This window comes from Halichondria panicea, chromosome 1 (genome assembly GCF_963675165.1).
Source record: "Halichondria panicea chromosome 1, odHalPani1.1, whole genome shotgun sequence".
In the NCBI taxonomy this organism is placed as follows: domain Eukaryota; kingdom Metazoa; phylum Porifera; class Demospongiae; order Suberitida; family Halichondriidae; genus Halichondria; species Halichondria panicea.
The window spans coordinates 13,916,254-13,933,434 of NC_087377.1; the positions used below are offsets into that span (position 1 = coordinate 13,916,254).

General features: G+C 40.7%; 2 protein-coding genes across 3 annotated transcripts in view; both read right to left on the reverse strand.

Moving 5' to 3' along the window:
* LOC135348976 (uncharacterized) overlaps nucleotides 1-829 on the reverse strand; it is a 64,244-nt gene extending 63,415 nt beyond the window's left edge. The window contains exon 1 of one of the 2 annotated variants that reach the window (XM_064547445.1): nucleotides 77-829. The gene's annotated coding sequence lies outside the window, so the exon portion shown is untranslated. The remainder of the gene's footprint in view (nucleotides 1-76) is intronic. The other variant, XM_064547413.1, reaches the window with a different exon arrangement.
* Nucleotides 830-8,647: 7,818 nt separating this feature from the next.
* Nucleotides 8,648-11,677, reverse strand: LOC135330746 (defense protein l(2)34Fc-like). The gene is made up of 6 exons (XM_064528891.1): nucleotides 11,518-11,677; nucleotides 11,124-11,375; nucleotides 10,794-10,948; nucleotides 10,567-10,658; nucleotides 10,166-10,284; nucleotides 8,648-8,907 (listed from the first exon to the last, which is right to left on the reverse strand). The coding sequence occupies exons 2-6, from the start codon at nucleotides 11,347-11,349 to the stop codon at nucleotides 8,837-8,839; spliced, it is 663 nt and encodes a 220-aa protein (XP_064384961.1). The 5' UTR covers nucleotides 11,350-11,375; nucleotides 11,518-11,677; the 3' UTR covers nucleotides 8,648-8,836.
* Between the last annotated feature and the right edge of the window lie 5,504 nt (nucleotides 11,678-17,181).

The following is a 17,181-nucleotide window of genomic DNA, read 5'->3' on the forward strand; positions in this document are numbered from 1 at the left end:
CAGCAGCAGGAGCTATAATTCAAGCTTCTACTTTAGTGACCCTGTTCCATTGTTCCTGGTATATACAGCTTTCTACTTCTCTGCGCAGTTAAGGCCTGGGTCAGGCACTGATAAGATTAATTTTATTCATTGCCAACATTTTATGTAGATCATGTAGATCATGTAGTGTTAATGAGATTCATAATGTTTATTAATGTTATTCATTGCATGTGACGTCATAAGGTCAATGTATTTGCTTAGCTAGCTGCTAGAACTATTATAGATTATCTTTGGCAACAAATACGGCGGACTTAAACAAGGTAAGAGTAGCTGTTTAGGCTCTCAAAAGATAGAGTATGTTGTTATGATTATGTTTCCTTGATGGGAAGTAAAAATGTCCAAAACTTTCTTAGCTATGCTAGCTTCTTTAGCTCTGACAGCCACCCTAGAGGTAGGCTATTTTGTGTATATCAAGAATACAATAACTCCTACTCTTCCCATCAAGGATACTAGTACCTAGCTATGAGATGTTCATCTAGCCTTGTTTTTGAAGCTTGATCTTGGCATCTTCAACGCCGTATTTGCACTTCTCTTTCTGAAAGTGGCATGACGTCATCACCATTTATGGGACTAATTAGCATAATTGAATTAAGCTAATTAGTTTTTTGGAAAAAGAAAACATTGAGCTTCATTTTGGATCATTTTGATGCAGCATACACTGTATATTGCAAATAATACAGCAGTATGAACATAGTGTACATTTTGGTGTTGAAATCTGGACCCGGTGTCATAAAATTTTGGGCCCCCCCATGTTTAGGCCCCCCCCGGGCCTAGAATTTTAAAATTTTGGGCCCCCCGGGCCTAGAATGTTAACAGTTTAGGCCCCCCAGGGGTCCAAACTTTTAACATTCTAGGCCCCCCACTGTGAGATTAGGCCCCCCTCTTTTCTGCAGGAACAAAAAGCGCTTATTAGCTGACTTATCTATGCTGCATGATACTAATGGACAAAGCAAAGGGAGTGCTATGACACTAGGACTTCTGGCTATTAGCTGACTTATCTATGCATGATACTAATGGACAAAGCAAAGGGAGTGTTATGACACTATGACTTCTAGCTATTAGTTATCTGTGAACCCTCACCTCAGATCCTGTCAGAGAGTGTATAAAAGTAGCAAATATGTTAGCAGGCATGTTACTAAATCTACCATGGAATCCAAAAGTGAAGGAAGATTTACCTTTGAAGTTATTCATGCTCTCATAAGCAGGAACGAGTACCCTTCATCCTTTAGTAAAGAAGACAAGCGTTCCCTGAGGCGGAGAGTTAAATGCTTTGATGCAGTGGATGGAGAATTGTACTATGTTGGATCTACCCATAAGAGACAGTTGCCAGCCATAAATTACCTAGATATTATACATATAGTTATCACTATATATTTGTGTCTACATACTGTTACATGCAGTATTACATTTTCAAAAAAGGTGATGAGAAGAGGCTTGTTGTGGAAGACAAGGAGCAGAGGAAAAGGATTATAGGAGCAATCCATGATCCAAGTCATATGGGAGTCAACAGAACATTGGGCATGATCACAGCCAAGTATTACTGGCCTGGTCAAACAAATACTACTCGCCCCAACAGGCATGCTGTCTGACAAGCATGTGGATGCTGCAATGATGCTTTTAAGTGGCCAATTCTTCAAAACATCTGGGTTGCAATCGTCACTTAAAGTGCAGTTTCGTCTTGGTTTTCGCCCAATTGATTTGGACAAGCGCACGAGGGTTCAAGGTGAGTTATGTAACTGTCTCAAGATTATGAAACAATTCTTTTTATTATATATTAGGAGTGCAGATACTGTTTGTGCCAGAACGTCATCACTGGATCCTGACAAGTTGTATTGAAGGCAGTGTCTATGTGTATGACAGCCTGCAGACAGGCACCTAAGGAATTTCCTAGATCTGTAGAAAATCAACTACTACAGCTCTACCATCCCACACTTAGTCCACCACAACGTCAAGAAATTGGTTTACTGGCAGAGTGTCCGCCTGTCCAACAACAACAAAGTCATATGACTGTGGCTTATTTGCTATTGCATGGGCATACCACCTCTTAGTTGGAGACTCTTTAAACACGCTGACACTGTACCAGCAAAAACTCAGACGGCATTTGGTAAGGTGCTTTGAAAAGAAGAAACTATCAAGGTTCCCAAAATCAAGGCAGGAGACCCCTCGAAGTGAGATAGTGTGGGTATCTGTAGTAGCTTCGTGCTACCAGTGCATAAGGCCTGACTCGTGGAACGACATGGTGCAGTGTGATGGCTGCGACAGGTGGTACCACATGAAGTGTGCACGTATAAAGAAAGCTCCATTCAGTGACTGGCACTGTAAAGACTGAAAATAGACTGCAAATAGATAGCTAGTTTTTCTGTTGTTGTACTTGTTCAAGTTTTGAGATGCATCATAATAACCGCTGAGATACTTTTAATAGGGGGGCCTAAACTTTTAAGAGGGGGCCCAGAATTTTAAAATTCTAGGCCCGGGGGGGCCCAATCTCATGGGGGGCCTAAAATTTTATGACACCGGACCTTAAGTGCGCAGAGTTTAGTGACCCTGTTCCATCGTTCTTGGTACAGGATCACTTCAGTTATAAGTAACACATGTGCAAGTTCTGTTCAAGCTACATTTTGCTCGCTTTTATTAGACAAAGGAGCTTTAACACCGAAAGCTGCCACTATCAAAAGTACTAACTTGTTGTGTGGAGGCTACTCATGCTGTAAACGCAGTGCTAGAGCATCCAGGTAAGCAGACCTAGTCACAAGCTTATTCAAGCTTCTTAGCTTTTGCTCAACAAAGAAGCTTTAACAGCAAAATCTGCCACTAACAAACAGACAAACTAGAGCACTAAAGTGCAAACCCTCGGCTGGTACATGGTAACATGATTAAAAAGAAACCAGAAATATAATGCAGTGCATATAGTGATGTTGTTATCATGTATGACTTGCACAGCAACTCAGGAGCAATAAAACTAAACCAGACTGGAGGCATGCTGAAACATTTGAGAACAGGTAGTGGTACTATAGATATATGCACTGTGGATTAGGATCACAGTAAAGAAGCCTGGAGTCTCAGAGAAGTATGGCTCCACAGGTTCTGCATGGAGTAGGATCCCAGTCAGCAGCAGGAGCTATAATTCAAGCTTCTACTTTAGTGACCCTGTTCCATTGTTCCTGGTATAATACAGCTTTCTACTTTAGTGACCCTGTTCCATCGTTCTTGGTACAGGATCACTTCAGTTATAAGTAACACATGTGCAAGTTCTGTTCAAGCTACATTTTGCTCGCTTTTATTAGACAAAGGAGCTTTAACACCAAAAGCTGCCACTTTCAAAAGTACTAACTTGTTGTGTGGAGGCTACTCATGCTGTAAACGCAGTGCTAGAGCATCCAGGTAAGCAGACCTAGTCACAAGCTTATTCAAGCTTCTTAGCTTTTGCTCGACAAAGAAGCTTTAACAGCAAAATCTGCCACTATTTAAATCAAGATATTGTTCTGTGAAGGCTATCCATGCTGTAAACGCAGTGCTGTGACATCCAGGTGAGTAGATATACCTGTGACAAACAAACAAACAGACAAACAAACTAGAGCACTAAAGTGCAAACCCTCGGCTGGTGACATGATTATAAAGAAACCAGAAATATAATGCAGTGCATATAGTGATGTTGTTATCACGTATGACTTGCACAGCAACTAAGGAACAAACCAGACTGGAGGCATGCTGAAACATTTGAGAACAGGTAGTGGTACTATATGCACTGTGGATTAGGATCACAGTAAAGAAGCCTGGAGTCTCAGAGAAGTATGGCTCCAGGTCCTAGATCCCAGAGCTAAAAGCAGGAGCTATAATTCAAGCTTTCTGCTTTAGTGACCCTGTTCCATTGTTCTTGGTACATTCAGCTTTCTACTTTATTGACCCTGTTCCATCGTTCTTGGTACAGGATCACTTCAGTTATAAGTAACGCATGTGCAAGTTCTGTTCAAGCTACATTTTGCTCGCTTTTATTAGACAACGAAGCTTTAACACCGAAAGCTGCCACTATCCAAAGTACTAACTTGTTGTGTGGAGGCTACTCATGCTGTAAACGCAGTGCTAGAACATCCAGGTAAGCAGACCTAGTCACAAGCTTGTTCAAGCTTCTTAGCTTTTTCTCGACAAAGAAGCTTTAACATCAAAATCTGCCACTACTTAATTAAATCAAGATACTGTTGTGTGAAGGCTATCCATGCTGTAAACGCAGTGCTGTGGCATCCAGGTGAGTAGATATACCTGTGACAAACAAACAGACAAACAAACAAACTAGAGCACTAAAGTGCAAACCCTCGGCTGGTGACGTGATAATAAAGAAACCAGAAGAGTAATAATGCAGTGCATGTACAATGCGCTAGCACAGCAACTCAAGAGCAATAAAACTAAACTAACAACATACATGCATGAGACATGCACTATGGACTGGGATCACAGCAAAGAAGCCTGGAGTCTTAAACTAAGAGAAGTATGGCTCCTTCCAGGCTGGAGTAAGTATAGGATCCAGAGTCAGCCACCAGTCACAATTCTACTTTCTTGACAATTGTTCCTGGTACGGGATCACTTCAGCTGAAAATACATAATCAAGCCTTGACTACGTATTTTCAGCTGAAGCGATCCCGTACCTTGACTCAATGCCACATGGCAAGTTTAAGCTTCTTAGCTTTTGCTCGCTTTTACTCGACAAAGAAGCTTTAACATCAAAATCTGCCACTATTTAAACCAAGATATTGTTGTGTGAAGACTACCTATGCTGCAAACGCAGTGCTATGGCATCCAGGTGAGTAGATATACTCGTTACAAACAAACAAACAAACTAGAGCACTGAAGTGCAAACCCTCGGCTGGTGACATGAAACCAAAAGAGTGATAATTATAATGCAGTGCATGTAGTGATGTATCAGACTGAGCTGTCTAGCACAGCAACTCAGGAGCAATAAAACTAAACCAGACTGGAGACATGCTGAAACATTGAGAACAGAGTTTTAGTGGTACATGAGGTGAACTAGGTCTCCTAGTATAGTCTAGGCTAACAGAAGAGCAACAAACGAGTCACAATTCTAGCTTTCTATTGTAGTGACCCTTTTCCACTGTTTTTGGTACGGGATCACTTCAGCTGTAAATAAGGAGGGTGCCTCGAATAAAGGCCGCGTGTATAGTGTTAGCTAGCTAGCTGCAAACGTGCAAGTTCAAGCTTCTTAGTTTATGCTCGCTTTTATTCGACAACAAAGCTCTAACATAGAAATCTACCATTGTTAAAACTAATAACTTACTGTGTGAAGGCTATCCATGCTATAAACGCAGTGCTGTGGCAGCCAGGTGAGCAGACCCAGAAATTGCAAACAGACAAACAGACAAACCAAACGACTACAACTGAAGCTACCGTACCGGATGTACTAACACACTACTCATACATGTTCATAGTTCATAGTTTATTGATTACGGAACGCCCCTCCAATACACTACACCAACCACCACCCCTCAAACCATTGTATACACTAACTCGACAGTTAGATCCCACGCACAATGTGGGTGCTTCTTGCCCTTGAAACAAATGCAATTAAGTGCACTCCACTCCATCTGCAAATTAAAGCAATCTGTGCGTTAATATAATCAGCACAGCCAGTTAAAAAACATGCTAGCCTCATTCCCAGGCCGATTTTTCTTTAAAGAATTAACGAAGGCGACCTATCGTTATTAGAGACAACTCGGCCTGGGAACAAGGCTACAAAATTAATGCTCGCCATTTTGGTCTATAATTATAGACACATTTCCTAACTGATCTTCTTTTGCCTTTGTCTCCGCCATTTTCATGAGCAACTCTGCAGAGTCTGCACTCCGTATTGGTCGATCTATATATAGAAGGATTATATGATGAACGTATACGCCTTTTTGCACCAAGTGTAATAATGTAATAATGGATGTTGTTTATTATTATGTTAGCACATTATTGTTACTCTTAGTAGAACACACACATAGACCTGGCAAGATGAGCATGCCTCTCATCATGCATCTTCAAGATCATCATGCATCTTCAAGATCGAGCATGCCTCTTCAAGATCCACCAAGACTCATCAGGACTAACCATAGAATGCAATTAGTGCAGGCATTAGTATATAAACTGGTTGTTAATTATGCCTCGAGGCGTAGCCGCACGAGGGATACGGTAAAGCTGACTGTGTGTGTGTGTGTGTCTGTGTGTCTGTTCCAGCTGTAACTGCTCAACGGTTGCAATGCGACGAAAACTAACAGCTTCTATAGGCTTCTAGCCACGTTCTCTTGGATTTTGATTCGTGGATTAGCAAACTAAAGCTTCTTTCTCGAGTTATGGCTAGTTTGACTCACATTGAAGGCTGTTGCAGTCTCTTCAGAATCTTTCATAGCATCATCTGTCCGCACAAACTTTCTATTCAACATATGAGTTAGCCTTGCACTAAAGCGCTAGCTTTTTGTTAGCTACAAGACTCAGAAAATACCTGTTAAAACAGCTAGCTAGCAGTAGCCATTTGTGAAATTGATCTCTTTGGACACACCCTTTAATTATTCCTATGGATGTAATGCGCATGCGCGCTCATTCCCCAGATCCAGATCCTCCTGGCAGAATCATATTTTTCTTGAGGGCCTGGTAAGCCACAAAACACTACTATAGATAACAATATGCATGTACACAAGTCTTTTCTTCTTAAATATTATAATTATACACTGCATGAACTACAGATCCAATTTTCTTCTTTCTTGAGGTCCTGGTATTAAAGCCACATAATACAACAATAGATGCATGTAATAAGTCTTTTCTTCTCAGTGACTTTATATAGATAAGCTAACTTTATGAAATAATTATGCACTTCCGCTTATAATTAATTGAAAACAAAATCTTCTTCTTTGTTGCTTCCTAGATCCTTGAGGTCCTGGTATAAGCAGCCACAAAACACAACAATGATACCATAATTATACAATTGCAAGTCAGTTTTAGACAGATTATTTTATACACTTTTTCCTCTTCTATACTTTTTCTTCTATACTTTTGAGCGAAAGCAAATCATGGCGAGAGGCATTAGCACAGCGCCAGCTTGAACACTAGTTGTGCATAGCAGTCTTGTATTCCAATATCATTTATCTACAACTATCAAGTGAACCTGTTCACACAAGTAAGTTTCAACCTATATAAAACAAGTTAAACAACCCTCGTGGGCATGCCATCAAAAACTAGCTCTCTATATAATTATAGCAATGACTCACTTCATTGACCAACATCTTTGCAACATAACATTTACCTGAATTAGTTACAGGTGTTGCCATTATTGCCACAGCAACCACGATATTTGTGTGTATATTTGTAAATATAATAAGCAATGTGATTGTCAATTTGTTGTGATTTGAACTGAGCATTATTGAGCACAAACTAATCATATTATGCACTTTTTATTCAATGACCCTTCAATATATTACCTTGAACGGTTTGGGTACAGTATGTGTCTGAAATATTGTTACCACAGGAACCCGGAGCTGTATATATGCACTAAGTGCTTTAATGTGTGCCTCTATTACAGAATTAAAACACATTAGCTAGCTAAGTGTGTTATAAAGGTTTTATTGCTGATCATGAAGCTGAAAACCCTGTTCAAGCCAGATTAGAAAAAAGCACCAGCTTCAATACACTTTGAGATCGCTGGATAACTTCATACTGAAGTGTGATAAAATGAAAACGTGTTGGCGGCATGTACTGCTGTGACAACGTGCTATAGGTCTACATGTATAGGCTATACCGTATACAGCAGGTTATTTTTGTATGGTGGAATTTGTTCTGAATTCACTATTCTAATTCTTTGAAAAATTATATTATTCTCGTTTCCCCCAAAATGTGACATAACAGACAATAATTATTTAAAGCACACAACTGACACAAGACATGTACATAATCATGATTCTCTTGCTGACTTGAACTGATCACCATGCAGGAACACATGTTATGCATAACTTAATGTAATGATCTTTACCAAAAATTGACATTACATATCTATTGGTTACATGGAGAAACAACAGAACTCTGATGCTAAACTTCAATGGCCTACTAAGTTTCCACCATGTATAACCTTAATTAATTGTTTTCTGTAGTTCTAGTTTGCAGTTCTTTAATTTGCTGAATGTATTGTATACTATCCATATCCCTCGGTACTATCGAAGTAATTGTCAATCATTCTGAGTTTATATAATAATTGTAGTCAGTCTAGCCTTGTTGCAAGAAGAATCCAACATTTACTTGGCTGAGTTGTTACCACAGGGACCTGGAGCTGGGTATATACATGTATTGGAAATTTTTGTATAATTATTTCGTATTGTAGAGCGCGAGCATCATATGAAAATTCTATCGCAATAGGTTCAACGTCGTCAGCTGTACGAATATATACAGAACTCTGTGCATGAAGACATGCCAGGTTATATAAGGGCAATAAAATGCATTTGAAAAACAGAAGGCCAAATATTATAAAGTTGCTACTCATTCGGAAGAGGCAGTAAGGGTGTTCAGAAAGATGGTAGAATCTACATAACTATATATAGCTATCATTAATTTACCGTATACATAGCGTACAATGTGAATAAAAGTTTTAAAATTTGTTGGGAATAATTACAACATGGCGTACATTACATGATTGCACGACTATATACACAATAATGATCAACTAATTTGAATGTTCAACTATACTTAGCTTCAGTATATATACATAATGATCACACTAATGGAATGTTCAACTACTCAGTTGCAGTATACGTACTACTCCAGTTCAGAACGGCTTGAGTGCAGCAATGAGTGCGAGTCCAATGGCCCAGATGGTCACTGAAGCAGTGAGGCCAGCTGTGTGTGGGTGTGGGTGTGGGGAGGTAAAAACTCGCGGTTCACGATTAAACGTCCAGTCCCCTAATAAGCCTAAACTTCTCTTCTTGCAGAAAAGGGTGAGCGTATTTTCGCGAGGGTACGGTATTGGATTTGTACTACCGAGGGCAGTTCTATGTATTCCCCGAGGAAATACATAGAACTGCCCTCGGTAGTACAATAACAAGGACACACGCAGATATCCACGGTACATGAACACCTAGAAGCAATTAGAAGCTGTTATCCAACCCATTTACAACTGAGACCAGAGTAGTAAATACCGTATAGCGCGAAATTTTCGAGGCACTTATATTTCGTGGATTGGCCTCTAAAAGTATTTTCGTTGCACAATGTTCGCGGAATGACTGCTTACCGGAAGCCACGCCTTTAAATCTTGCACGTTATAGCAGGTAAAGAACGATTTTCGTGGACTTAATTTTCGTGTAGGATTGCTAACCCACGAAATCCACGAAAATTAAGCCCCTCGAAAATTTCGCGCTATACGGTACTCTTTGCTCCCTGCCGTGCATGCTGTGCACATTTTGTGTGCGTGTGCTCGCACTTGACAAACCACATATCTCTTTCCAGGTGTAGTACTTAATTGAGAGCAAAATATCTACTGTCAAGAGTTCATTAGGAAGAGTACGCAACTCCAATAGACTGTGCACAAAAGGCATTCCTCCAGACCCACAGATACTAGCTGTTGTAACCGCAACGCAGGAAAGGCAATGATAACTATGTTATTCATTGCCTTTCCTACTGGCATTGTAAACGAACAACATTAGCGATAATTATCACAATCGTCACTATGTTCATTCATTGCAAATTGGATTTCACAGTTTATACAACAGCACGTGGTTGTGACTGGTAAGTGGAGTTGCATACTCTTCCTAATGAACTCTTGCTACCGTATATGTTAACATTTTTATGAGTGATTGTCTTGGAGTAAATGCACTATAAATTAACTATAGGCACATCATGCAGCCATGCAAGAGTAGATAAGAGTTACCGTATAGCGGGTAATTCTCGTGAGGTAAAAAATTCGTTCAAGTCGAACACACACGGTGATTTTCTCGAAACAAATGTTCGTTTGACTGCATTGCAAGCATTCCAGTATACCACGCCTACGTTTTCGTGGAGGTCAGCTTGCGCCACGAAATTAACGAATATTTACCCCACGAAATTACCTGCTATACGGTTCTATCTACTCCTACCATAGTACAAGTAAGAAGTATCTCACCTGAACTATTTCCAGTAGTAGCAGCAGCAGTAGTAGTAACTATTGTACTTGGAGCCTGCTGAACTACTCCCGTTCGCTGATTGGCCCAGTAGTTATTCTGTGTTTGAACTATAGCAAATCTGCAGTGTGTAAACAATGTGACATAATAAATAACAGATAACAGCTACTGAAAACTAACACACTATATTGAAGGTGTTTTAGGTGTAGGGGGACTATAGCCATAATTATAGCGAGGGTAGAGGTTCAAATGACCACACCCCTACAGTAGAGAAGTTTTTCAACCGGAAGTAAACCAATTTTCGAGGTTTGAGGTCAAACCTTAGTGCCTCAAAAATAATCAGCTGCTGTACGGTACTATGCATATTTAAAGTTTTCTCAAGCGTAATAGGTTCCAAACTCACCCAAATCTGATATCTCCAGTGTAACCCATAGGAGCTGTCCAAGTGAAATACATGGCGTCTTTATCAACAGGTGAGTTGTGGGTGATTCCATCCTGAAGAGTGCAAAATACATTTGGTCTCAGATCCAAGGATCATAATAATGAAACTTACAGCTTATTAGAACAAAGCTCCTACCGATATAAGCTAGGCCATGCATCAGCGGTTAGCTAAACTGCTGATCCACTTACCGTCACAATAGGACAGCTGCTGAGTCTGCTTAGGTTTGCCACTGGCCCTGTTGGACCGAAGATTCCAACACGAGTGGTATCATCGCTCACCAGCCTTGCTTGCACAAAAAATCCTCTGAAAGCGGCTGTTCCATTAGTAGCGTTAGCGATCCCCACTACAAAAAAAAGCAAAAGTGGAAGCTTTTTCCAGGTACCTAACAAGAGCCTACAGGCAGAATTGATTAAGCAGAACATGCAGCGTTGCACAATACTGCAATACAAACTTATTTAATACATGCACTTCACAAGTAGAACAAAACTTTCAGTGCATATATATAATTCTCAACTTACAGGTGTAGGTCCTTCCAGGGTAGAACGTAAAAGAGCTGTCACTAGCATTATAGAAGGGCATGAGACTAATGGTGTAGGGGACATCACTGGTCTGTGGCTGGGCTCCATGTGCAGTTGGGTTGGGGGAGAGGGTATCACAGGCACCAGCAGGTGCACCAATCATGTTACCCTCCACAAGCAGTCCTATGGAGGACATCACCAAGGAGACACAGATAAGCAGCTTCATTCTCACAACAGGCTATTGAGATCAATCTGCAAAGGAAAGAGCAAAGATAGGAACATTTTTCACCAAAACACATTTAAATTGAGAGAGCTAGATCTACACTTCCTACTGTAAATACAGTAACTTATACATGTGGCTATAATTATGCTTTGTCTATGCATGTATACTCACCTAAAATGCAATACAACAGAAGCTCTTTACTCGCTAGAACTCAGTCTGGTTTGCACAGAAGTAATGAAGATTTGCAGGTGGCCCTTCCTTATAAGGCCACTCCAAGTGACACTCTGGTTTCTGGTCCTGAAGTTTTTCTAATTACATGCGGGCGGGCGGTTTTTCTCATTATGTCATTATCAATTTCACCTTATGAATCTCATTATTTTGCAAATAATGAGATAGAATCCAAGAACTAGAGCACTAAAGTGCAAACCCTCGGCTGGTGACATGATTATAAAGAAACCAGAAATATAATGCAGTGCATATAGTGATGTTGTTATCATGTATGACTTGCACAGCAACTCAGGAGCAATAAAACTAAACCAGACTGGAGGCATGCTGAAACATTTGAGAACAGGTAGTGGTACTATAGATATATGCACTGTGGATTAGGATCACAGTAAAGAAGCCTGGAGTCTCAGAGAAGTATGGCTCCAGGTTCTGCATGGAGCAGGATCCCAGTCAGCAGCAGCTATATTCAAGCTTCTACTTTAGTGACCCTGTTCCATTGTTCCTGGTATATACAGCTTTCTACTGTAGTGACCCTGTTCCATCGTTCTTGGTACAGGATCACTTCAGTTATAAGTAACGCATGTGCAAGTTCTGTTCAAGCTACATTTTGCTCGCTTTTATTAGACAAAGAAGCTTTAACACCGAAAGCTGCCACTATCAAAAGTACTAACTTGTTGTGTGGAGGCTACTCATGCTGTAAACGCAGTGCTAGAACATCCAGGTAAGCAGACCTAGTCACAAGCTTATTCAAGCTTCTTAGCTTTTGCTCGACAAAGAAGCTTTAACATCAAAATCTGCCACTATTTAAACCAAGATATCAGGGGCGGATCCAGGGGTGATTTTGAGGGGCTGAAGCCCCCCCCTTTTGAAAAAACTACCATGTGTTGTAGTCTGACTCTACAACAATTTTGCCACCAATTATGCATCTGTAGACTCACTTGAAATCACTTGAGAGATGCTAGACAACAGCTACTAGGAGTATAAAGGATCTAGGGTAGCTAGCTGGACGTACCTAGCTAGCTAGCTAGCTGTACGTACGTACATCTGATCAGTACAGTATCACCATAGTATTAAAAGTAAGTGCAGAGGTCAACGTATTAATATAAAAGTTCAAAGGTCAAATCTTGCAAAAAAATTCGCCTCTGGCGAGGCTGCCCTCGTACGGGGCTTCGCCACTTTCTAGCTAGCCCCCCCCTTTTGTTTTTCCTGGATCCGCCCCTGGATATTGTTATGTGAAGGCTACCTATGCTGCAAACGCAGCGCTATGGCATCCAGGTGAGTAGATATACTAGTGACAAACAGACAAACAAACAAACAAACAAACTAGAGCACTAAAGTGCAAACCCTCGGCTGGTGACATGATTATAAAGAAACCAGAAATATAATGCAGTGCATGTAGTGATGTTGTTATCATGTATGACTTGCACAGCAACTCAGGAGCAATAAAACTAAACCAGACTGGAGGCATGCTGAAACATTTGAGATATATGCACTGTGGATTAGGATCACAGTAAAGAAGCCTGGAGTCTCAGAGAAGTATGGCTCCAGGTTCTGCATGGAGTAGGATCCTAGTCAGCAGCAGGAGCTATAATTCAAGCTTCATGTTCCTGGTATATACAGTTTTCTACTTTAGTGACCCTGTTCCATCGTTCTTGGTACAGGATCACTTCAGTTATAAGTAACGCATGTGCAAGTTCTGTTCAAGCTACATTTTGCTCGCTTTTATTAGACAAAGGAGCTTTAACACCGAAAGCTGCCACTATCAAAAGTACTAACTTGTTGTGTGGAGGCTACTCATGCTGTAAACGCAGTGCTAGAACATCCAGGTAAGCAGACCTAGTCACAAGCTTATTCAAGCTTCTTAGCTTTTGCTCGACAAAGAAGCTTTAACATCAAAATCTGCCACTATTTAAATCAAGATATTGTTCTGTGAAGGCTACCTATGCTGCAAACGCAGCGCTATGGCATCAAGGTGAGTAGATATACTCGTGACAAACAGACAAACAAACAAACAAACAAACTAGAGCACTAAAGTGCAAACCCTCGGCTGGTGACATGATTATAAAGAAACTAAAAATATAATGCAGTGCATAATTATAGTGATGTTGTTATCATGTATTACTTGCACAGCAACTCAGGAGCAATAAAACTAAACCAGACTGGAGGCATGCTGAAACATTTGAGAACAGGTAGTGGTACTATAGATATATTCACTGTGGAGTAGGATCCCAGTCAGCAGCAGGAGCTATAATTTAAGCTTCTACTTTAGTGACCCTGTTCCATTGTTCCTGGTATAATACAGCTTTCTACTTTAGTGACCCTGTTCCATCGTTCTTGGTACAGGATCACTTCAGTTATAAGTAACGCATGTGCAAGTTCTGTTCAAGCTACATTTTGCTCGCTTTTATTAGACAAAGAAGCTTTAACACCGAAAGCTGCCACTATCAAAAGTACTAACTTGTTGTGTGGAGGCTACTCATGCTGTAAACGCAGTGCTAGAACATCCAGGTAAGCAGACCTAGTCACAAGCTTATTTAAGCTTCTTAGCTTTTGCTCGACAAAGAAGCTTTAACATCAAAATCTGCCACTATTTAAACCAAGATATTGTTATGTGAAGGCTACCTATGCTGCAAACGCAGCGCTATGGCATCCAGGTGAGTAGATATACTCGTGACAAACAGACAAACAAACAAACAAACAAACAAACAAACCTAGAGCACTAAAGTGCAAACCCTCGGCTGGTGACATGATTATAAAGAAACCAGAAATATAATGCAGTGCATATAGTGATGTTGTTATCACATATGACTTGCACAGCAACTAAGGAACAATAAAACTAAACCAGACTGGAGGCATGCTGAAACATTTGAGAACAGGTAGTGGTACTATATGCACTGTGGATTAGGATCACAGCAAAGAAGCCTAGAGTCTCAGAGAAGTATGGCTCCAGGTCCTAGATCCCAGAGCTAAAAGCAGGAGCTATAATTCAAGCTTTCTGCTTTAGTGACCCTGTTCCATTGTTCTTGGTATATACAGCTTTCTACTTTAGTGACCCTGTTCCATCGTTCTTGGTACAGGATCACTTCAGTTATAAGTAACGCATGTGCAAGTTCTGTTCAAGCTACATTTTGCTCGCTTTTATTAGACAACGAAGCTTTAGCACCGAAAGCTGCCACTATCCAAAGTACTAACTTGTTGTGTGGAGGCTACTCATGCTGTAAACGCAGTGCTAGAACATCCAGGTAAGCAGACCTAGTCACAAGCTTGTTCAAGCTTCTTAGCTTTTGCTCGACAAAGAAGCTTTAACATCAAAATCTGCCACTATTTAAATCAAGATACTGTTGTGTGAAGGCTATCCATGCTGTAAACGCAGTGCTGTGGCATCCAGGTGAGTAGAAAATCCCATCACAAACAGACAAACAAACAAACTAGAGCACTAAAGTGCAAACCCTCGGCTGGTACATGGTGACATGATTAAAAAGAAACCAGAAATATAATGCAGTGCATATAGTGATGTTGTTATCATGTATGACTTGCACAGCAACTCAGGAGCAATAAAACTAAACCAGACTGGAGGCATGCTGAAACATTTGAGAACAGGTAGTGGTACTATAGATATATGCACTGTGGATTAGGATCACAGTAAAGAAGCCTGGAGTCTCAGAGAAGTATGGCTCCAGGTTCTGCATGGAGTAGGATCCCAGTCAGCAGCAGGAGAAGCTTCTCTACTTTAGTGACCCTGTTCCATTGTTCCTGGTATATACAGCTTTCTACTTTAGTGACCCTGTTCCATCGTTCTTGGTACAGGATCACTTCAGTTATAAGTAACGCATGTGCAAGTTCTGTTCAAGCTACATTTTGCTCGCTTTTATTAGACAAAGAAGCTTTAACACCGAAAGCTGCCACTATCAAAAGTACTAACTTGTTGTGTGGAGGCTACTTATGCTGTAAACGCAGTGCTAGAACATCCAGGTAAGCAGACCTAGTCACAAGCTTATTCAAGCTTCTTAGCTTTTGCTCGACAAAGAAGCTTTAACATCAAAATCTGCCACTATTTAAATCAAGATATTGTTCTGTGAAGGCTATCTATGCTGTAAACGCAGCGCTGTGGCATCCAGGTGAGTAGATATACCTGTGACAAACAAACAAACAAACAAACAAACAGACCAACATACTACTATACCCGTGGCCGCCCACGCGCGCCTCGGGTAACAAACTAGAGCACTAAAGTGCAAACCCTCGGCTGGTGACATGATTATAAAGAAACCAGAAGACTGATATAATGCAGTGCATATAGTGATGTTGTTATCATCATCATGCATGACTTGCACAGCAACTCAAATAGCAATAAAACTAAACCAGACTGGAGGCATGCTGAAACATTTGAGAACAGGTAGTAGTACTATAAATATATGCACTGTGGATTAGGATCACAGCAAAGAAGCATGAAGTCTCAGAGAAGTATGGCTCCAGGTCCTGCATGGATCCCAGTCAGCTAAAGCAAGCTTTCTGGTTTAGTGACCCTGTTCCAATATTGTTCCTGGTATATACAGCTTTCTACTTTAGTGACCCTGTTCCATTGTTTCTGGACCTGGTACAGGATCACTTCAGTTATAAGTAACGCATGTGCAAGTTCTGTTCAAGCTACATTTTGCTCGCTTTTATTAGACAACGAAGCTTTAACACCGAAAGCTGCCACTATTAGAAGTACGGACTTGTTGTGTGGAGGCTACCCATGCAGTAAACGCAGTGCTAGAGCATCCAGGTAAGCAGACCCAGTCACAAGCTTCTTAGCTTTTGCTCGTTTTTATTTGACAACGAAGGTTTAACATGAAATTCTGCCACTATTAAAATTAATAACTTGTTGTATGAAGGCTATCCATGCTGTAAACGCAGTGCCATGGCATGCAGGTGAGTAGACTCACACATTACAAACAAACAAACAAACAGACCAACGGACTACTATACCCGTGGCCGCCCACGCGCGCCTAGGGTAACTAGAGCACTAAAGTGCAAACCCTCGGCTGGTACATGGTGACATGATTAAAAAGAAACCAGAAATATAATGCAGTGCATATAGTGATGTTGTATTCATGTATGACTTGCACAGCAACTCAGGAGCAATAAAACTAAACCAGACTGGAGGCATGCTGAAACATTTGAGAACAGGTAGTGGTACTGGTACTATAGATATATGCACTATGGATTAGGATCACAGTAAAGAAGCCTAGAGTCTCAGAGAAGTATGGCTCCAGGTTCTGCATGGAGTAGGATCCCAGTCAGCAGCAGGAGCTATATTTCAAGCTTCTACTTTAGTGACCCTGTTCCATTGTTCCTGGTATAATACAGCTTTCTACTTTAGTGACCCTGTTCCATCGTTTTCTTGGTACAGGATCACTTCAGTTATAAGTAACGCATGTGCAAGTTCTGTTCAAGCTACATTTTGCTCGCTTTTATTAGACAAAGGAGCTTTAACACCGAAAGATGTCACTATCAAAAGTACTAACTTGTTGTGTGGAGGCTACTCATGCTGTAAACGCAGTGCTAGAGCATCCAGGTAAGCAGACCTAGTCACAAGCTTATTCAAGCTTCTTAGCTTTTGCTCGACAA

Coding starts and splice junctions, on each gene's coding strand:
- LOC135330746 (XM_064528891.1), bottom strand. CDS start 11,349: ATGAAGCTGCTTATCTGTGTCTCCTTGGTGATGTCCTCCATAGGACTG. Junction 10,659..10,793: donor GCAGCTGTCCTATTGTGACG/GTAAGTGGATCA, acceptor TGCACTCTTCAG/GATGGAATCACCCACAACTC. Junction 8,908..10,165: donor TACTACTGGAAATAGTTCAG/GTGAGATACTTC, acceptor ACCCACACACAG/CTGGCCTCACTGCTTCAGTG.